Source organism: Lathamus discolor, chromosome 5 (genome assembly GCF_037157495.1).
Source record: "Lathamus discolor isolate bLatDis1 chromosome 5, bLatDis1.hap1, whole genome shotgun sequence".
Classification (NCBI taxonomy): Eukaryota; Metazoa; Chordata; class Aves; order Psittaciformes; family Psittacidae; genus Lathamus; species Lathamus discolor.
Window position 1 is genome coordinate 74543810 of NC_088888.1, and position 20681 is coordinate 74564490.

Sequence of the window (20681 nt, forward strand, 5' to 3'; positions counted from 1 at the left end):
CCCTGCTGCTCATACCCTCAAAAGCCATCCATGGTCATCTAAGGCCTGCGGACCAGAAAACAAAGTTCACCTTCTGTAAAAGAGCAACACTGCATATACCCAAGACCTGGATCCTCACATGGCTTATGTAAGGAGGAAAATATTAATATCCTTAGTCAACAACAACAAAAAAAAGCCCCTCCAGAAGGCAGTTCACAGCTTCTTCTACAGAGCAGGAGCTTCTCACTTATTACTGCCCACAAACGTAGACTACCTTTCACAATTTGTTAGCGCCCACATAGTAAACTTGATGCACAGGCCTGATTTCAGGTTCCCTAAAATGACCTACTGAAAATGCAGCAGGTTGCCTTGAACCAGGTTCAGGATTGTAGTTACAACCCTTTGAAAGAAGAGGGTGGGGGGAGAAGGAAAGCACCAAACGAACAATTCCAAACTTCACCAACTTCAGTAATATGATCTTCCACTATTTTCTTAACCTTCTTCTCCTTTTCCAAGATAATGACACTGCTCTCCTACAGGTAAAGATGCACTGCAAGAACATGTATCAGAAATACAGAAGCTATGTAATTCCACCGTTAGCCAACACTAAGTGTGTCTGTGGCAGAAACAGGAACAAAATCAAACCATCTTCAGAACCTCAGGAAAAAAATCCCTCTAAATCACTAGCAGCTGCCTAAGACAAACCTTTAGGGAAGATGCTAACTTACTATGCATATGCTATTATGCATAAAAGTGGAAAGAGGTCTTATCCTGCTTTCTTCTCCTAGTCCAGCCTCTTCTGTTAAAATTTCTTATGCCTATATTGCTCACAATAATTGCTAGAAGTCACGACTGTATTTTTCCTTGATCTTTGTGACAGTTTTAAGTGCATGTACACACCAAAATATACTTTAAAAAATTACCTAAGACAAGAGCTGCAGTGGGGATTTCTCTGGACTTCATCCGACAAGTCCAGTCTGTTGTCTTTCTTTGGAGCTCAGAATGAGATCGCCTCAAAAAACTTACTAGGTTATCAAGTAACTGCTTATTCAAGTCTTCTTGTATTCGCTGTAAACAAACACAGAGAGATTTTATTTATGAAGATGTGGGAACATCAGAGCATTTTCCTGCTCCTAGCCCTTCGCTGCATAATTTTTAATCCTCAAAACTCCAGGGTAAAATTTTAAGTAATACTAAGTTTTCCTGTGAACTATAAACATGTTAATTTATTCACTGTGGGGCAAACACAGCCATTTCCAATCTTGGAACTTCTGGTCAAATGCCTCAACTTGGAAAGCAAATGAGCTTAACTGTGTTGTCACTCCAGAAGCTTCAAAGGAGGAGGAAAAAAACCAACATCTGACAAAGTGTAAGTGACATAGGAGGAATAAAACAATATAATTAGTTTATGGAAATATGTTCATGAAAATAGCTGTTATTGTCTTTTGGCTTACAAAACATTTTTTTGAGAGATTTACATGAGAGCAAACATTCAATCTCTCCAAATCTAATTCAGGATGAAAGGAGAAAAAACAAAACAAAACAAAAGAAAAAGGGAAGTATTAAGTATGCTTTATAGGGAAAAATACGTAACTGCTACATTTGCTACACCGTCTTTTGCCCTTCAGGATAATTTTCATATAAGAATATGTATACATAGGAATACATAGAAAGGTGAGAGAAAACAGGGAAAGATGAAACTTTTAAAAGCAGACACAGTGGCAGCATTATGTATTTCTTGAATTATGTATGTGCCTTTGAAAATCTGTCTCTAATCCAAGGTATTCCTTCTGCTAGAACACACAAAAAAAACATCCCTGTACTCTGAGGTTCAGCATATCAATATATACTCTAGAACACAGATGTTAAGAACTGGATTAAATCCCTGCCCCCAGTAAAATCATCAAGGAAGTGACATACACAGCAGTGAACCTGAATTTAAACTAAGTGGTAAAGGCCATTCCTAGCAGCATTGATGAGACAGCTATCAAAGGAGTTAAAGGGACATCTCCAGGAGACTGCACATGATGCCTGCTCAGAAACTTGAGCTCCATTTCCATTACACACAGGAGTTCCTCTTGCTCTCTGATAAAACTGTACACTAAGTAATCTTAGTCTTTTCACCCTCTGCTTATTATAAAATATTCTGGCCTTTCTGATGTTGATTGTACACCTCTGAGCTCCCACGCAGTAAATTCTATGGCAACTCAGAAGAAACTGTAACATGGCTTTAACAAGAAGAATTTACACCATCAGCTTTATAACAGCATCTTAACACCTCCTGTATTACCACACCTCCTCTGAGCTGCTTCTTCAAAAGTCATCAGACCTTGAGCTTCTTCTGATCATTACTGTACATGTTTTCACTAAGCTGTTCTAAACAATAACCTGAATCCTTACTAAGCATGATTACATTATATATTACTTCGTCCAATGCACACTTTTGAAGATGGAATTCAGGCTGCCACAGCACTACACATTTACTAAGTTTTCTTAAAATCCACCAGTCTTCTGTCGTCAAAACAAACTTGCTGCTGGCACTACTTTGGTAGTGCTGCAGAAAGCATGCCAGGCTGCTCTGCATCTCGAGGGACCAGCTCATTTACTTGCACAACACTGCTTACTCTGGCAAAGTCATACTGAAAGTTCAGCTCCTGCTGCTACACTAGGTTTGGTCAAGATTATCTATTGTGCGGTCTGAAAACCCTTATCCGCACATTAGAGCTAAAATTACCATATTATAAGCTCTATACTTAGGCTTTTGTTTCTAACCTGGATCGAGGTAGACTGGCAATTGGAATTCCTCACCTTACAGGAAAGGAATGTTTGTGAAAGCCTTTGATGAAATGCATCATAATAAGAACATTTGCAAGACCACTGGTGACAGCAAGGGTCAAAACTGGTTTACCTTGCAATACTGAAAACAGAAAAGGTCCAAAATCCACCTTCCAAAAAATTAAGGACAGTTTCTGCAGTACTTTTGCCAACTTTTCATGTTGTGAAAAGCCTGAAAGAATGTCACAAGCAGATGACAGATGGTGCTGCTACAATCACAGCACAGTTTATGATGGATATACAAAGGTCAAGAGTGCTCCACAACAAAGTGCCTGAAGGTGAAATTCTCTTCACTCTTCCAACACCTCAAGTAGACATCAAAGACTGGGAAAACACTAGCACAAGTACAAGGTCTGCCAACATAACAGTGCCCTGGCAAAAACTTAGACCATCCTCTAAGCTCCCTTAGCACACTACCAGAACTCCTAGAATAAAAGTCCAAACCAGCAAGCCATCTGCTTCCCAAGTATTCTGCCACAGCTCAGGCTTACTACACCAGTTTGAAAGTATATAGGAAAGAAAATCCTAACTGGATAAAGCTCCCACCTACCTCGTCTGACCTCACAGATGATGCTGTTATGAGCAGGAGTTCAGACAAGAGACTTTCAACCTGAATTATCACATTATTTTAGATGTAAAAACAATCATTACCTCATCACCCCCAAGTTTGCCAACAGCAGGATAAAAAGATGGTAATTCAAAACTTGAGAGAAAAAAATATACCCTCGTAGCTGGATAAAGAAAATTATAGGTATAGCAGGCAATCTGCCTTTGGGCAAATCAAACTCTAAGGCATATCCCCTATCAATTTGTCAATGTAGGATGAACTGTCTTCCATCAGGAGGAGGAATAGCAGAAGAAAGTTATCTGGCAAACTCCTAGCAGCCGCAGAGAAAACAAGGGTAGGAGATTTAGAACAAGGAAAAACAATGATTTTCCAGATGGCAATGACTCTGTGCTTCTGAGTGATTAAGGGAGTCTTCCACTATGATGGGCTGTGCCTCCTGCTCTGGAAAAAATCCTTGCAGTGCACTAGGGAAAAAACCCCAGCACTTCTCCAACCTGAAAATCCTGTAGCCACTGTTGGTAGTGTAGAAGCATTATCTCAAAAGCCTTGACAACACTGTGCCAAAGGAAGAAGATCCAAGTAAAGGTCTTCCAGAAGTAGCTATAGAATGCCATCTTCCCTGTAGTCCATTTTGTAGTTGACAAGGCAGTTTCTGGCGCAGCTGTCAACATTATTGGCAAGGCTAGCAGCTAACCTGTCAAGTTGAAGCAGCTGCCAGGAATTTACCAAATATACCTTCACAAACTTCTGTTCATTCTCTATAAGCAGCATTGCAGTTTAGTGCACTGCTTTGTACAGCCTGGCTAGTTACGGTTTGAAAAGGGTGCTGACTAGTCAAAGGGAGCTGGATCAAGGAATAGTAGGAACAGAATTAAAGGAATTTATGAGTTTAGCCCAAGGGTCCAGATTTTAAGTTACATCCAGCTGGCTTCTACTTTCATCCCAAAACAAACTTTGGAAAAAAAAAAATTCTCAGTGTCTAGAGCCCAACAGCAGGCAGAGGAGTATGGAATACTTGCCCAGAATCCTTGACACTGAATAGAGGAGGAAATCCCTGCTATACAGAAGCAACTACTCATACCACAATGCAAGCCAGCTGGCTATAGGGACACAACAGCAGCATGCCATCTAACACACAACACTTACGAGGCCGCAGGTCAGTACGAAACTAACTCCGATACCCATCAGGCAACCCCACTGACACTATCTGAACTAATTCAATAGACTATACTTGCAGCTGTGTCATTCAGTATTTGACATCGGTGCAACTGTAAGTCACATAAATCCACTGTGAATTCTAGGCTGCTATGAACTCTGTAACACTGAGCTCAAGAGCAGCCTAAAATCCTCAGAGGGCTGGCAAGCATGTAACTGAATTGAAGGTAGAGAACAGCAGTATGCCAGGAATTAATAAAAAGGACTATTAATAAGAAGAGATTAGAAGAAGCAGCTTGAAGCATTAGAAGCATGTAGTTCAGTGGCTAAAAGTAATGTTTAATTGATGGATTTATTATCACTCTTTTATATTCTGGACAGCAATTTCAGTCTCATCAGTACTTCTGGCCTTTTTAGTGCTTTAGCTAATCGCCCTTTTAAGTGTGTAAAAAAAGATCTCTAGAAGCAAAGAAGCAAAGCAAAGAAGCATTGTTAGAAATGCAAAACACCGCTTTAGTATGTGGTATAACACTCACCTCTGTTTCCAATTTGATCTGATTCCATAACGACTGACAAGTATCAAACCGTAACTCACTATCCTCCGAATCATTTTTTCCTTCTCTGAAATGGACAGCTAGAACAAGAAAGCAAAAGCAAGCACAAATGAGATTATTGAAACAAAACATTTTTTGCTAACAAGAAAATGAAGCATCTGACTGAAACAAGAACATCTTAAAATATGTATATATCTGAGGGAGATAACTTTTCTCTTAACCAGTTAATTAACTGCTGGTATCTGACAGAATAAGCATGGGAACAAGCAGAATCTGTTATCCAGATCTTCAGGCAAAAGGTAAATTGGCTTCTATCTCAAGTCCCACATGAGCTAAAGGCTAAATCAGAGCAAACAGCCTTTATTATTAAAATAAAAATGAAAAATAAATCTTTCCCTTGCTTCAGAAAGTTTTGTGGGTCTCTTTCACCTATTAAATATTCAGTCCTCCTCTACTATTAGTCAGATATGAATCATAAAGGCTTGCAAGAATAGACACATGAAAACTCTTTCTGTTCCACAGGGAAGATGCAGGTAACACCAATTTCCTAAAAATAATAAGGTATGCTGGGAAAGGACTGTCTGCTTACATGAAATGTATTTAAATATATTTAACTGACACAACTATGCCAACAAAACTTTTAAGCACAAACTAGCTCTACATTTCTGGCTCACCTTGAAATTGCATCTCGCTTCTATACACACTCTTTATGAGAAAGAAAAGGAGAATCAGACCCTTTTTGATAAAACCATGTCCTGGCACATTTTCTGAGTACATCTGGCTTCCCAGGTGCAGCTCTGCCTCACAGATGTGAGTACAGAAATTCTCCACCAGCTTCCAACCAAAGAAAAACAACAGAGCTGGGAGTAAAACTGGAGACTGAATGGAAACTTGCATAACTGAGTGAGCTTCTTCTTGTCATTTTTCCTCCCATACTCACACAGTTTACATTTCCCTTAAAAAAAAAAAAGGGTATGGGCTTGCAACCATTCTTCTCCTCCCAGCATACATTCAGCAGGCCTGGGGTAGGTTTAAGGCCTCACTAATACCACCTGGAAGCACACAAGAACTGAAGGCAAAATAAAATAGCCTGTTAACTGTTGCTTTGCTGCAACATTAAATATAACCATTACTTTTTCTAAGCATATGCATATAAAAAAAATGTTTGCTATCCACTACTGTCCATTTGGTGGCCATTCAATGGAGCATCAGCGTCAGACTGATCTCTAGCAAAGAACCAATTGATGGGCACATTCAGTCTCCCAAAGCGTTAAAACCACCCCAAACAGCTCTGTAAATGAAGAACAAGAGGCACTCCTTACCCTCTATTTTCATTGTCTCCCCTGACACCTCATTTGTATCCCTAAGGAAAAAAATCTCTTAAAATACATAACCCACACTGATTACACAGGCCATAGGCTTTTCAGCTGAATGAAATCACATTACAGGTAATATACCAAGTCATACTGGTATATTAGCATATTGGCAAATACATATATATCACCAAAACTCAAGTTATAGGTGCAAATGTGCACAGAAGGCCTTTCATGGGGTGCAAGAGCACTATCAACTAGTGATGCTGTGAAGTTTCACAACTGAAACCTCACACTCCAGAGGTTTGGGTTTCCAAACTTTTAATGATGCACATCAAAGCACTGATTATTTAGAACACCATTCTAACCAACTGCTGTGAGCAGCCAAACTAGTTCACCTCTGCCTTTCATTTAGGGGCAGTTCAGTCAAATTTATTTTTCTATCTTAAAGCATTTGCTAACAACATGTTTAGCAGGATTTACCCAAGCACTGCTAACCTTGCAAAAATTAAAACATAATATCCAGTAAGGGGTAAAATTTCAATACGGTTTAAGTGCATAGGTCTTGGTTGTTGGTTTATTCACCTTGCAATGACTTGAAATGACAGCCTGCCATTCACTCCCTGAGCTACAGATGTGCCAACTCTCACTGAAAATAATTTGAGACTACTTTTAAAGCAGGTGGTACAGCAAGTAATGAATGAGCCTGCGGTGATGTCCACAAAAATCTGGCCTTATGACTTTCTTCTCCACTTTTTTAATACAAATTGTCGCACCTTTTGACAGCTCTGGTTGCCAAAAGTTTAACCTGGGAATAAGAAGGGTAAGTTTCCTAACCGAGTCTCTAACAGCAACTATTTAAGCAGCATTATTTGTGGCTCCAATAAGAGTCAGTCCTGCTCAGTCTTCCTCAAATGACAAGAGACCTGTATATACTGCATATAGGCTGGAGAAAATATATATAACAAATACTAGCAGACAGAAGCCATGGGATCTTCACAAATGGCTTTTCTTTCTTTTCTCAAGAAACTTAGGCAAACAACCCACCATACGATGAGATTTAGGAATGAGATATCATTTCTAACTCCCATAGCTTAAAGGTGGCTCACTCAGATAAACAATTTGCCAGTAAACAATTTACTGGTCACATGGAAAGGAGTACTCTTGTTAAAAAAAAAGTGCAGAGACAAAGACAGCTATTCAATTTTCATTGCTAAAAAAACTTTCACACTAGCCAACAATTTGCTGGGGTTCCTCAGAAGAAATGAGTTTTCAGCAATATCGACATCAAGGAGCAATGAAAATCCTCAAGCAGCTATGACAGAACTCAATCAGATGTGGTGGACCTTCCAGGTTCAAGCATGGAAACAAATATTAAAATGCACTGACCTGTTTTCTGAGACACCCTTCTCTTCTTGGGACTTGGCTTAAAAACAAAGCAGCCCTAGGGAATAGCAAAAAAATGTAAACTTCAATATGAACATCAATCCGACTGGTTCCTCAGGCCACTTTATTCTCCTTTAATTTCAGTGCTCCATTAAACCAACAATTCGAACTGAACTACCAGCATCCTAAGGATATTGATCTGCATGTTGCCCCTTTATATTCCTGCTTCAAGCTGAAACAGTATCCCAGCTTATTTGGGAAGAACTCTTTCATCTTCCCATTATGTTCTTCAATTCAACCATCAACTAGAACAGCAGCAGAGTCTTTAAACATCTTATACCCTCCAACAGGTTTAGAATTAAGAGGAAACGATTCCCTGGGGACACATCAATAGAGTTTTCTCAGTACGTTTCAGTTAAAAACAACAACAAAAAAGGCAAGAGACCAAGATGCATAGAATAGGTGATCTAGAATAATGCAATGGGTATTAATAGGTCACTTACAGAAGCCAATGACGCACCCTAGCTACACAGGACAAGGGCATCCCAACTTGAAAAAGGAAAGACGTTTAGCAGAATGACAAATAAAAACCTTGGCTCCAAGGAAGCCCTCCAGATAGAATTCATCTCCCAGTTAGATCCATCTCATCACAAAGGAGGAGGATATAAAGCACAAGATTCAAGTTTTGAATTCTGGAAGATTTTTTAAATTTTCTTCTAGAAAATCTGAAATTTCTTTCCCCATCTTCTTAAAAATTCATCTCTTTCGAAGGGTTATAATGATTTCTTATGTATCAGAAAACACACGCATTTCCCAGCTGTAGCTGTACAGCAAGAGGGAATGAAACACACAAGTATTCTAGAGAGATAAACAGACTGACTGAATCCTGTGTTTCTCAATCAAGATGCTTATACAAGCAACGACTGCAGAACTCAGCCTAGGATAGTTCAGTAACTAGCATAATAATTGACCTAGTGAAACTAAAACTCCAGAGGTATATTTAATTTTGATCACAGGCACTACTTTGTTGAGTGACTTTGAAGATGATAATTTCTTTCTTATGCAAATAAGAGATTGCAATAAAACACTAATCAGAATATTGGTTTCCTCTGAAAACCAGCCTTATGAATTGCAGAAGCCTTCAGATAATTTACGTGCTACAACATATATCAACAACCATCTAAAATCAGCTGGACAAAAGCTGTGGCTGTTCTACAGATCCTAAACGCTCTGGAACAATTTCACCACACACAACGTGTCAGAACAGTAAGCAACAGAACAGTAAGTTGAGAGTTGGCACAACTGGAGTTGGCCAAAATAACTGTAAATCATATACATAAAAGATTGATTGGGACCGGTCTTGCTCAACATCTTAGTTGGTGACATGGACAGTGGGATTGAGTGTGCCCTCAGCAAGTCTGCTGATGACACCAAGCTGTGTGGTTTCGCTGATATGCTGGAGGGAAGGGATGCCATCCAGAGGGACCTCAACACGCTTGTGAGGTGGGCTGATACCAACCTCATGAAGTTTAACCATGCCAAGTGCAAGGTCCTACACCTGGGTCGGAGCAATCCCAGGGACAGCTACAGACTGGGCAAAGAGATTCAGAGCAGCCCGGCGCAGAAGGACTTGGGGGTGTTGGTCGATGAGAAAATGAACATGAACCGGCTCCAGTGTGTGCTCGCAGCCCAGAAAGCCAACCGTATCCTGGGCTGCATCAAAAGGAGCGTGACCAGCAGGTCGAAGGAGGTGATCCTGCCACTCTACTCTGCTCTCATGAGACCTCACCTGGAGTATTGTGTGCAGTTCTGGTGTCCGCAACATAAAAAGGACATGGAACTGTTGGAACAAGTCCAGAGGAGGGCCACGAGGATGATCAGGGGACTGGAGCACCTCCCGTATGAAGACAGGCTGAGAAAGTTGGGGCTGTTCAGCCTGGAGAAGAGAAGGCTGCGTGGGGACCTCATAGCAGCCTTCCAGTATCTGAAGGGGGCCTACAGGGATGCTGGGGAGGGACTCTTCGTCAGGGACTGCAGTGACAGGACAAGGGGTAATGGGTTAAAACTTAAACAGGGGAAGTTTAGATTGGATATAAGGAAAAAGTTCTTTCCTGTTAGGGTGGTGAGACACTGGAATGGGTTGCCCAGGGAGGTTGTGAGTGCTCCATCCCTAGCAGTGTTCAAGGCCAGGTTGGACAGAGCCTTGGGTGACATGGTTTAGTGGAAGGTGTCCCTGCCCATGGCAGGGGGGTTGGAACTAGATGATCTTAAGGTCCTTCCCAAGCCTAACTATTCTATAATTCTATACAAAGAAACAATTTATGTTTAATCAAATCAAACACAAATACTATTTAATGTTTTACAAGCATTGGATTTCCCTACACCACTCAGTGTAGTACAGACCACAATATAAAATGGCAAAGTACTACATACTGCACTCAGCAGCATACTGTGTTCAGCTCTGGGGCCCCCAACATAAAAGGGACATGGACCTGCTTGAGCCACACCAGGGGAGGCCACAAAGATGATCCAAGTGTTGAAGAACCTCTCCTGCGAACACAGGCTGAGAGAGCTGGGCTTGTTCAGCCTGGAGAAGGCTCAGGGGAGACCATCCAGTACCTAAAGGGGCCCTCAGGAAAGCTGGAGAGGGACTTTTTACAACAGCATGTAGGGAAGGCAGAATGGCTTTAAAGTGAAAAAGGTCAGATTTAGATTAGATATTAGGAAGGCATTCTTTACTGTGAGGACAGTTGCCCAGAGAAGCTGTCCCATCCCTGGCAGTGTTCAAGGCCAGGTTGGATGGAGCTTTGAGCAACCTGGTCTAGTGGAAGGTGTCCCTGCAGGGGGGTTGGAACTAAATGACTTTTAATGTCCCTTTCAACCCAAAGCATTACATGATTCTACGATATGGTAAGACACAAGGGCAAGGCACTGGGACATGTTTCACTACCTAGTTAAAGGCAGCAGTCATTTTTTGAAGGGAAATCCACCTGTTTTGAATTTTCACTTTGGAAGTACTTCCCTTTACTCCTGAAAGTAATAACTAGCAACTTCCCCACCAAAGGATACAGCTGCACACCACGATTTAGTGCAAAACAATATAAGGGACAGGGGTATTTTGAGTCTAAAATGCATCCTTCTGCTGCAAACCACTGCTATTGCTCATTACAGCATCAAGTGAGATAGAACATAAATTAAACATTCCAATACAACATTTTCAGTCTCACTACATATTTACACCCTGATGAATGCCCTGCACCTACTACCAACCCAACTACAGGCCAGGTAAAAGCCTTCAGCTCATAAATATCAAGGCAATAATAGATATTTAATATTATTTGTGAGTAACAGCACTTCTGCTTTTATTTCTCTATTACATTAGTTCCGAGGAGAGATGCAATGAGTTTTCAAAGTGGCAGCAAGCAGTGCCAACAGACTTGAGCCAAAAGTGACAACACCTACAGCCACAGCACTGCTGTGAGGTTTACCTCGAGTACGAGCGTTTTTAGTGCGCTAACAGCACAGAGCAGCAGGGCAGGAGGGCTGACTGTCTGCTGTGAGGAGAAAGAAGGTAAAACGGGACCGAGCGGGCACCATGGCACGGATGAAGAGCAGCCAAGACCTGACACAGCAGGGGATGGGGCAGACGGGAGCCTGGGCACAGGGAATGAGAACCGTGGATGAGGACAGCAGAGAGAACGACCGCAGACCGCGACAAAGGGACAGGGTAGCTCCTTCAGTACCCGCAGAGCCGCGCTCTTCCTCATGGTGCTCGGCCCGGGGCAGTGCCGGGGCAGGAGCGAACCCGGAGGCCGCCCCGCGCGCCCGGAGCCACGGCAGAGGGTGCCCCATGTTTCCCGTTTCCTTTCCGCCCTCCCCTCACCTTGGAGACGGAGCACGTGCTCATGTCGCCCCTCTCGCGCCACAAATACCCTCAGCACCGGACGCACCGCCCAGCCGCCGACAGAACACGACGCGCACGCGCACCGCGGGAACGGCCCCCTGCTTCCCCGTGGAACGCTGCCCCGGCACGGTGAGACAGCCTCCGCCGCCCCTGCGCCGAGGGCACCAATGCGCTCTTCCTCCCTCTCCCACCCCTGTCCTCAGAATGGTACGACCCAGCCCGCCCCTGGGCTGGCGGAAACGGGTGGGGAAGGCGCAGGCGCGACCTTCCGCCTGGAGGCGGAACCATGGCGGCTTGTTCCTTTCGGAGGAGCATCGCTTCCCAGGTACGCCGCTCCCTCCCGCAGCCTGCGCGGAGGCAGGGGTGCGCCGTACCCGAGACGTCCCCTTCACGCCCTTAACCAGACCCCACACACACACACACACTCCCTCCGGGCGTGAGCGCTCCGGCCCGCTGCCACACGGGCTCGGTGTGGGCTCCCTATCGCTGCCACGCTCCTCCCCTCTCGGACGGCCGCGGTCTCTTCGCGGCCTCACACGCCACCAGCCCCGCATCGGGCTACAGGTTCCACCGCCCAGAGGGTTTAAACCCGTGAGTTCCGGAGACTCGTTCCCTTGGCAAGAAGCCAGCCTTTAGTAGCTTAATTAGTGAGGCCCTCGCATGGCCTGGGCCTTCTTGTCCCCCGCTTACCGGGCGCGGTTTAAGCCAAGTGAGGAGTAGAGACAAGTTCGTAGAGGCAAGCGGGGGTTTGTTGGGATCCTTGATGGGGGAAAGTAAATAAACAAAAGCAAAAAGCCATATGTGGTGTTTTGTCTTGCTTCTCTAAGACTCCTTTAACTTTGGTCTGTATTGCATATTGTTTATAACAGCTAATAAGTGTTTGCCTTCTTATTGGGGTTGAAACTTGCTCTCAAACATAAATGATGCATTCCCCGTGAGCATTTAAGCAGGGAGCAGTGTTTTTCTTGGATCTTGTGTTTTGTTTAAGCCACTTTGTTCTTCCTTTCAAATTTAGCTTTCAAAGGTTTTGGATCTGCCACCAGAAAGTTTAATAAAGTCCATATCTGCAGTTCCTGTCTCCAAAAAACGGTAGCATTTACATTTTATCTTACAATGTTGTATTTTATTGTTGTGTTTGTTATTGCAAGAGCTTAACAAGACATAGGGGAAAGAAACTCAGAAAAAAACCCCAACCTAAGCTAATATGCCAATCCAAATAGAAGATAAATTAAATCTAATAAAATAGCTGTATTTTTTCAAGCAAGCGAGCTTGAAATTAATATAATTGCTGAAATACGGGCAGTGCTTGAATGGCAAATGTTTCAGCATTAATGAGCTGAATGTGAAATTGCTTAGAACCAATGTAAAGTTACAAGTTTTTTTTTCAGTGTCCTGCTTGAGAGTTTTAATGATGTTAGCAACTAAATGGCATTTATGAACGAACATAACTGTTGTTTATTCTGAGATGGTGTTCTCATCATATTTACTTTCTGTTTGTGTTGGAGCGGAGGTAATATTTGGCCTTCTGTCTCAGCTTTGTAAACATAGTGAACTTTCAGGTGTCTCTGTCTGGCAAGTAGGCTAGGTTCAGTAGGGGTTTTGGTATGTTCTTTTGTTTTTCAGGCATGTTGCTGATTTCCAGCTTTCCGTTGCTGCTGTAACAGAAGACAGTTCTAGTGAGAGCTTAGCGCAAGACCTTCATCTTCAAGCTCAGAAGCTAGCTGAAAGGGTATGCTAGTGCATTTGAATCATATATTTATGCAATAATGAACTTACAGGTGTTAACAGTAATAGGCACCATATGGTAAATAGTCTTCTTTCTCCAAAACATCTATGTGGGTCAGAGTAGTTGAATGATTGCACCTATTGTAACTGTACACAGAATCTTCACAAGGAATTTGAAAAGTGGTTTTAGTTAAACGTCTTGTGAAATTACTGTTTTCAAACAGTTTGAGAGTATATACTGTTGAAGTCGGGAAGGTATCTAAAGTGTATGCTGTGGTCTGTAATGTTGCCCAACACTTGAGAAAGAAATTGAATATGCAGCGGCTTAGAAAACCAAAGACTGCAAAATCCAGCACTAGAACGGCAGCGGATAAATATAGCCCCTGTTTGTGGGACAGACAGGCCAGACTTTCAAATCCCAGATGTACAACCAAAAGTTATAAAACAACTTAGAGATTATCTAGAGCCATAAAATAATTCAGTTTGGAAGGAACCTCAAGAAGTTATCTGTTCCCATCTCCTCCTTAGTGCAGGTTGTTGAGGATTTTCAGATGAGGTTGCTGAGGGCTTTTGAAATCCTGATGGGTGTTGAAAGCTTCCAAGGATTTGCCATCTTCCCTAGGCAATCTATTCCAATGACTGTTACCATTTGGTAACATTGTTTTTCCCTGTGTCTAGTCTGTCACTTTAAAACCAGCTGCTGTTCCCACAGTTAAGAAGGCTGCAAGTTGTCTCTCCTTTATTGTTTGTGGCTCATTAAATAGATCTGGGACATTTAGACCTACACCTTTACATGGAAGAACAATTGTAACAGTAAAGAAGAACATCAGTATAAGCCTATTTGTGATTGGCTCAAACCAATAAATAACATTTAATGTAGTGGATTAAGTTAATTTTTATAGTGGATTGAATTACAGTTTACCAGTTTTCATCCAGTTTGTTTTGCTTTGTTCCTTTAGCTAAAATGTGATGCTGTAGTGAGTGAAATCAGTGCTGGTCCAGGAACAGTGAACTTCACGATAAACAGGGAATTATTAGCAAAGGTGAGTACTGTATTTCAGGTGCATTAAAGTAAAAATATATTCCTCAGTATAAAACTATAGATATTTACTGTTATTTTAGAAAGGTATTTTCTATGTAAGACTGTCTTTTGTAAGTTCTCAAGGATCCCTTAGGTAAACACACAAAAGTTTATCCTTATGAGAAAACAATATGTCTACCATTCACTGATAATAATTTTATGATAATCCATTTAAGTTTTTCATTAGCTATTTATAATCAGTCTATCTTGATAAGATCGTAACAGCTGCCTATTCCACTGTAAGATAAGTTTCAGTGGTAAATTTTATTCATGGATTTTGCAAGTTGCTTTATTTTGTAGGAATTCTAGACAGTTTATTGATTCAAGCAAAACTGTGTGTTTGGCCTAGTGGAATTTTGCTGGAAAAAGTGTGGAATTGGGACATACAATTTTGCATTATATCACTGAAGAAAGAGTAGGATATAAGACCTAGCTGTAACTTTCACTGGTAAGAACAGGTCTATGGGTAGATATGATGATTTATGTGTATGTCTAGCTTACCTTCTTTGGTACAGTAATAAGAACAGAGTTAAAGTTTTTTCTACACATGCTGTTCTTATTTAATTTTTTTTTTTGTTAATGTTCAATATCTGTAAGTAGAAGAATTTTAAAGCTTGGATTTTCACCAAAAACTCTGCCTATGATTTCTCCAACTTTTTTAACTGATCAGATACAGCTTTCAAAAGATAGGGATGTTTTCATCTGCACAGGTGATCTTGCTTGCTTGGCAGATCAGCCATCTAATTGCTATTGTGAATAAAAGCTCTGGGATCAGTCTCTTGGGTGATTGGGGAACAGTTTTCCTGATAAAGCTTTCTGTTGTTGAAAAATATTTTCTAGTTTTAGATAATAATTTTTCAATCTTCCTTGTGGTTTAGACTGTGTTGCAGCAGGTGTTGAAAGATGGCTCCGAGTATGGAGTAAAAAGTGAACTTTTCTCTACAGTGCCTAGACAAAAAGCAGTAATTGAGTTCAGGTAAGGACATGTGATGAGTCCTTTGAGGAAACTGCCTTGTCTGCTGATTGATATTCATTGCTGTAATGTATGATGCCTGTGAAATGAAACTGTATTTACAGTGTTATATTCAGCTGTATTTGATACAAGTAGAATGTAAGTTATATTTAGGAAATCGAGGTTTTTTCCCAGAATACTTTTTTGGTATTTAAAGAGATTGTGTCTCACAGTGTCCTGCACTAAGAGTATTCTCATTAAGTGCATAACAGCACTCAGTTTTTCAGTAGGTTCCCTTTATTTTGTTATCAAGAAACATGACCTGAATTTTTAGCCACTAACCCATTTCTTTTTTCCCCTTAATACATTCCTCTGTGGCTAGGGAAAGCAGCCGGGCATTTGCCCATTTGTCTTGCTAAATCTTCTCAGTTGCTGGTCCCAAAATTGCTGTCCAGTGCAGTTTTGCTTACAGTCACCTGCGTATGAAATGAAAAGTGGCTGACCTCTTCGTAAAAATATTTTTGTGCACTTATACTCCCTTTGCAGACTTCCGTAGTCACAGAAAGTGAGCACTTTGTTTTAATTTGGAGGGTGGATTTCCATAGCTGAGCTTCTGTTTTATTATCCAGGGCAAACAATTGTGGGTACAGTTGTGAGGTGTTTTTTCTTTGGGGGGGGGGGGGGTGTATTGTTGGTAGAATATCATGTGATTTTTAGTTACTGGTTCTTGTACATGATATAATACACAGTACCTGTCCTGGTATTAGATATATCTCTAATACAGGTGTGGGGAGAAAGACCCGTATGTCCAAAACATGTAAAAATCGAGAAGGTAGTGTAAGTCCTTTGTCACTAGTATAGTTGGGGTTTGGGGGGTTCTTTTATTGTGGGGTTGTTTGTGGGGGGGTTTTCCCTACAACACTGGTTCTTAACTGATACTGGAGGAAAAGCTGGTGGGATAGGAAAATATGCTGTCTAAAGCAGAAGTTAATCAAAGAATTTTAAGGGAGAATTGAAAATGGCAGTTTTATTTCAGTTCTTCTGCTATATGCAGGAGTTGAATTTCTTTGACTTGGCTATCTGGCAGTTTTGTACATTGAACTAACATTATTTATGAAAATCTATTACAGCTCCCCTAATATTGCCAAAAAATTTCACATAGGACATTTGCGATCCACAATAATAGGTAAGTATGCATCTAACTGCCTCCTGAAGAGGCTTCTTTGTTTTCCTGTTCCACTTGATGGGGAACACTTCTAACCTTTCACTCTTCTAGTGGAGTGGCTATGTCAGGCCTGAGTTGCTAATTAAAAAAATCTTTGCTCATTATGCAGTGAACAAAAGAGCATAGTGTGGTGCTGGCAGATTTATTAAGTCAAAGGTAATATAGTTTTATGACTGTGAACGTTAAACAAAGTAGTTTAAAATTATTCTACAAAGTTGCCTGGGGCAGTTTTCATTGAGGTGTTATGAGAGTCCTTTGAATTTTGAATTTCCAATTTGCACTGGACTGCAGAGCAGTCAGATAATTATGTCTTGGTGGCTGTCTTGCAAAAAGCTGGCTTTTATATGTTAATTACTTTATGCCAGTGTTACTAACACAGTTGCTGTAATTTGTAATGGAATAATTAATAAGTTTACGGTGCGCTACAGTAATGGCATATGAAAAACATTATTTCTCCCTCCTTTCCCTCACTCACAATAAAAACTAGTAGGTTGGGTTATTAGCAGAAGATCCTGCAGCAGCTAATAATGTGTTAGGTTTTCATTATATTTAATGTATATTTATTAATTACAGAAAGTTAATAATTCAGTCTCTTCATGGACTGATAGGTGAATGAAATTACATATTTTGGCCTTTTTATGTTCCATTCTAGACCCTTTGCTACAGAAAAAAACCCTTCACTTCCAAAAATAGTTCTGTAGATCAGTGCTGTTGTTCAGTCCAATAGTAAGAGGTTGAATTGGCTATAGAGAATGGAATTGAAAGTAATTTCAAGCTACAGTATGACGTTGTAATAGCAGCAGCAGCAGAGAAAGCTTTCTGCATTCTACGTCAATATTGTAATTAAAGGTACCCTTGAAGAACAGAAAAATAGAGAAAGGGATATAGGTATTTCTTTGTAATTCTATGGTTGTAGCTAATCTTGGGAGAAAGATTAAGGGGTTTTTTTGTAATAAGAGAATCAAGATTACATGCTTATGTGATATGGTAAGTTTGGAGCATACCGGACACCCAGTGTGTTAAGTGCAGAGCTCAATACTGTCCAGCAGTATTTGGAGATTCAGGACTTGATGTTCTCTACTTACTGTCACAGTTAACAGCAGTTGTTGAATTTGGAATACTTGCTTAACTTCCTGGTATGAGGTTACCTGACTTTGGTGGGAGTTATGTATACTCACCAATTATATACTTGTGAGAGTACAAGACGACTTTAAAAACTAGTTTTTGTATTCATATACTTTTCAGTATGTGTATGCACATACATGTGTATGTTTTTATCACTGTTGTATGAGACACTTTATGGCACCTTTCAAATGCACAGCCTTTCTTTTCCTGCTGAGAATACTACTGCTTTTAGTTGTGAGTAGTTCATCCGATTGCTTTTCCTCTTGCTTTTGAATACAGATCATACAAAACCAGAAAACTGTTTTGTTGGAATGAGAGACTACCTGCAACTGAATAATAATAATAATAATACCACCAATTTTGTCTCCTTACCAGGGAATTTTATAGCAAATCTCAAAGTTGCACTGGGACATGAAGTAATAAGAATGAATTACCTTGGTGACTGGGGCATGCAGTTCGGTATGTTTTAATACCTGTTTTCCAGTTCTCTTTTCTACTGTATATTATGGTCTATATTTCCAGCCTTGGGTTTTGCAGGTCCGTTGAATTCACTCTGGGCTCATAAAGAGTAATATTGTGTTTCCTTGCATGTACTGTAGAGTTAGTCTCCTTAAAATAGGAATGAAACAATCCAAACTGATTCATCAGCAGTATGACCTATACTGCTGTACGAGAAATAACAGGAGGAAATTTGCCCTCTGTCCCTCAGTACCTCCTCTCTCAGATTACATATATGTAATTTGGAGTTTATTTTTAAGGGGCAGTATAAATATTTTCTGAGTGTGCTGGTTAGGCGTTTGGAGCTCTCACAGCTCAGCCGACTTCTGTTGCTGCCTCCAGACAAAATGTGTACATATTACCATAGCTGTTGCCTGTCTGCTGTGTTATTGTCTTATTCAGATTTTGCATGTGGAAGAGCTGTAGAAAAGTAATCTTGCTAACTTACTTATGCCGCATCTCTACACACAACAATAGAATAATTGGAACAAAATGTATGGTTTATATTAGGTTGTCTTTGTGTTTGTATGGGGTTTTTTATCTGGTTTTTTTTTTGTTGTTGTTCCCTCTAGAAACTATTTCATTATTCATAGAGCATAATTACCTCCCACAGCAACTGTATTTTGGCAGGTAGAGGCTTGTGGAGTTTGTATCTTTAAAGATACACCAACACTTCCCCCAGGATATTCAGTTTCCCTTTAAAATGTAGCAATAGAGAGGTGGGTAGGTGGAGAATATGCAAGTGAATAGGCCCTAGAAGACTATCGATCTTACATGCATATGCATTTGCATGCACACACATACACACTCCCACCTCTTCTGAAATGTCCATCAAATAAGTGAGGACTGAAAAATCCTCTCATGTGCAGCCTAGCATAGCTTGATATTTATTGCCTGGCCAGAGACCATTTATGTCTGACTGCTGGATCTCTAAATACTTCTCTTAAATCACAGTTGATTAATCCATAGAATTCATAACTTTATTGATTTCTGTTGTTAATCTTGCATTTTGAACTGATCCACAATCTCCTCTCCTTTTCCAGTTTGCCCCCAAAAGCTGTTTTTGACATATCTGTAGGCATTAAAAAAAGGCTGTTGTACCCACTTCCTTGTTTTTGAAAGCTGGGACACCTGTGAACACTATAAAACTCCCCCGCGTCTTTTGCAGTAGGTTCTGAAAACAGTGTCTGCATGTTTATTTTTAAATAGCTAACACAAAGTGCAGTATGTACTAAGTGGCCACTTTAGCTCATTCCAGCCCACAGAATCACAGAATCCCAAGGGTTGGAAGGGACCTCAAAAGATCATCTAGTCCAACCCCCCCACAAGAGCAGGGTAACCTACAGTACATCACACAGGAACTTGTCCAGGCGGGCCTTGAATATCTCCAGTGTAGGAGACTCCACAACCCCCCTGGGCAACCTGTTCTAGTGCTCTGTCACTCTTACAGTAAAGAAGTTCTTCCTGATGTTAACGTGGAACTTCCTATGCTCCAGTTTACACCCATTGCCCCTTGTCCTATCACTGGATATCACTGAAAAAAGCCTAGCTCCATCATCCTGACACCTACCCTTTACATATTTGTAAACATTGATGAGGTCACCCCTCAGTCTCCTCTTCTCCAAGCTAAAGAGACCCAGCTCCCTCAGCCTCTCCTCATAAGGGAGATGTTCCACTCCCTTAATCATCTTTATGGGGACATTAATGAATCCGTTTTGTGAACACAGCTGGGTTAAAAGTTTAGCATAAATACCCTACATCTACCCTATTTATGTATTCAGGTTCGTCAGCATAGATAACCTAACTGAGATATATTCGGTTCCACCTATTCTCCTTCAAGAGTAAATTCCTTGGGTTTAGACAGTAGAGAATAACATTCTTATGACTGTGAGAACAGCAACAGAGTATTTTTTCCTTTGTTAATTTATTTCCTCCACAGCTCATCCTTTCCGATTCTGTTTCTGATCAAGCAGTAGTTTTTAGCAGAGGTTTGCTTCACTTAGGATTTGTTTCATAGGAATTGAATGCAGAATGAGTTCTTCTAAAATTCAGTAAATTTCATCATTGCGTATTTCATTCGTTTTTGCCCTTCAGACATGATTTTATGGCTATGCTGTTGTATAACGAATGTGGCAATGACAATTAAGCAATGAAATGCAATGTGGTTAAAGGGCTTTTCAGCTGACCTCATTTATTCTGTCTTTGAAAAATTGTACTCCTAAAATCTGAGTATCAGGAATTTCATGTGTTTTCATACAAAGTTTCCTGAAGGTATAAAGATCACAATGCCTGCTATTTACGTGTGTACCTGTTGTGCAGCACACAACTGTTAGAATAATGCTTTTGAGCTAGTAGTTCCAAGTGTTTCTTTTACAATGGGT

At 40.8% G+C, this 20681-nt stretch overlaps 2 protein-coding genes across 11 annotated transcripts in view; one reads left to right on the forward strand and one right to left on the reverse strand.

The window, feature by feature from the left end:
* ORC3 (origin recognition complex subunit 3) overlaps positions 1-11871 on the reverse strand; it is a 39531-nt gene extending 27660 nt beyond the window's left edge. Inside the window, exons 1-4 of one of the 4 annotated variants that reach the window (XM_065681272.1) lie at positions 11741-11871; positions 7794-7848; positions 5074-5171; positions 903-1047 (exon numbers count right to left, since the gene is read on the reverse strand). In XM_065681272.1, the coding sequence (XP_065537344.1) occupies positions 903-942 (40 nt within the window). In that variant the 5' untranslated portion in view covers positions 943-1047; positions 5074-5171; positions 7794-7848; positions 11741-11871. Of the gene's footprint in view, positions 1-902; positions 1048-5073; positions 5172-6413; positions 6455-7793; positions 7849-11673 lie in introns of those variants that run through there. The other 3 variants (XM_065681269.1, XM_065681270.1, XM_065681271.1) reach the window with 3 other exon arrangements.
* RARS2 (arginyl-tRNA synthetase 2, mitochondrial) overlaps positions 11802-20681 on the forward strand; it is a 32401-nt gene continuing 23521 nt past the window's right edge. The window contains exons 1-7 of one of the 7 annotated variants that reach the window (XM_065681279.1): positions 11802-11823; positions 12710-12783; positions 13318-13423; positions 14379-14462; positions 15379-15476; positions 16583-16638; positions 18178-18261. In XM_065681279.1, the coding sequence (XP_065537351.1) occupies positions 18228-18261 (34 nt within the window). In that variant the 5' untranslated portion in view covers positions 11802-11823; positions 12710-12783; positions 13318-13423; ... (2 more) ...; positions 16583-16638; positions 18178-18227. Of the gene's footprint in view, positions 11824-11915; positions 12020-12047; positions 12286-12709; positions 12784-13317; positions 13424-14377; positions 14463-15378; positions 15477-16213; positions 16285-16582; positions 16639-18177; positions 18262-20681 lie in introns of those variants that run through there. The other 6 variants (XM_065681280.1, XM_065681275.1, XM_065681274.1 and 3 more) reach the window with 6 other exon arrangements.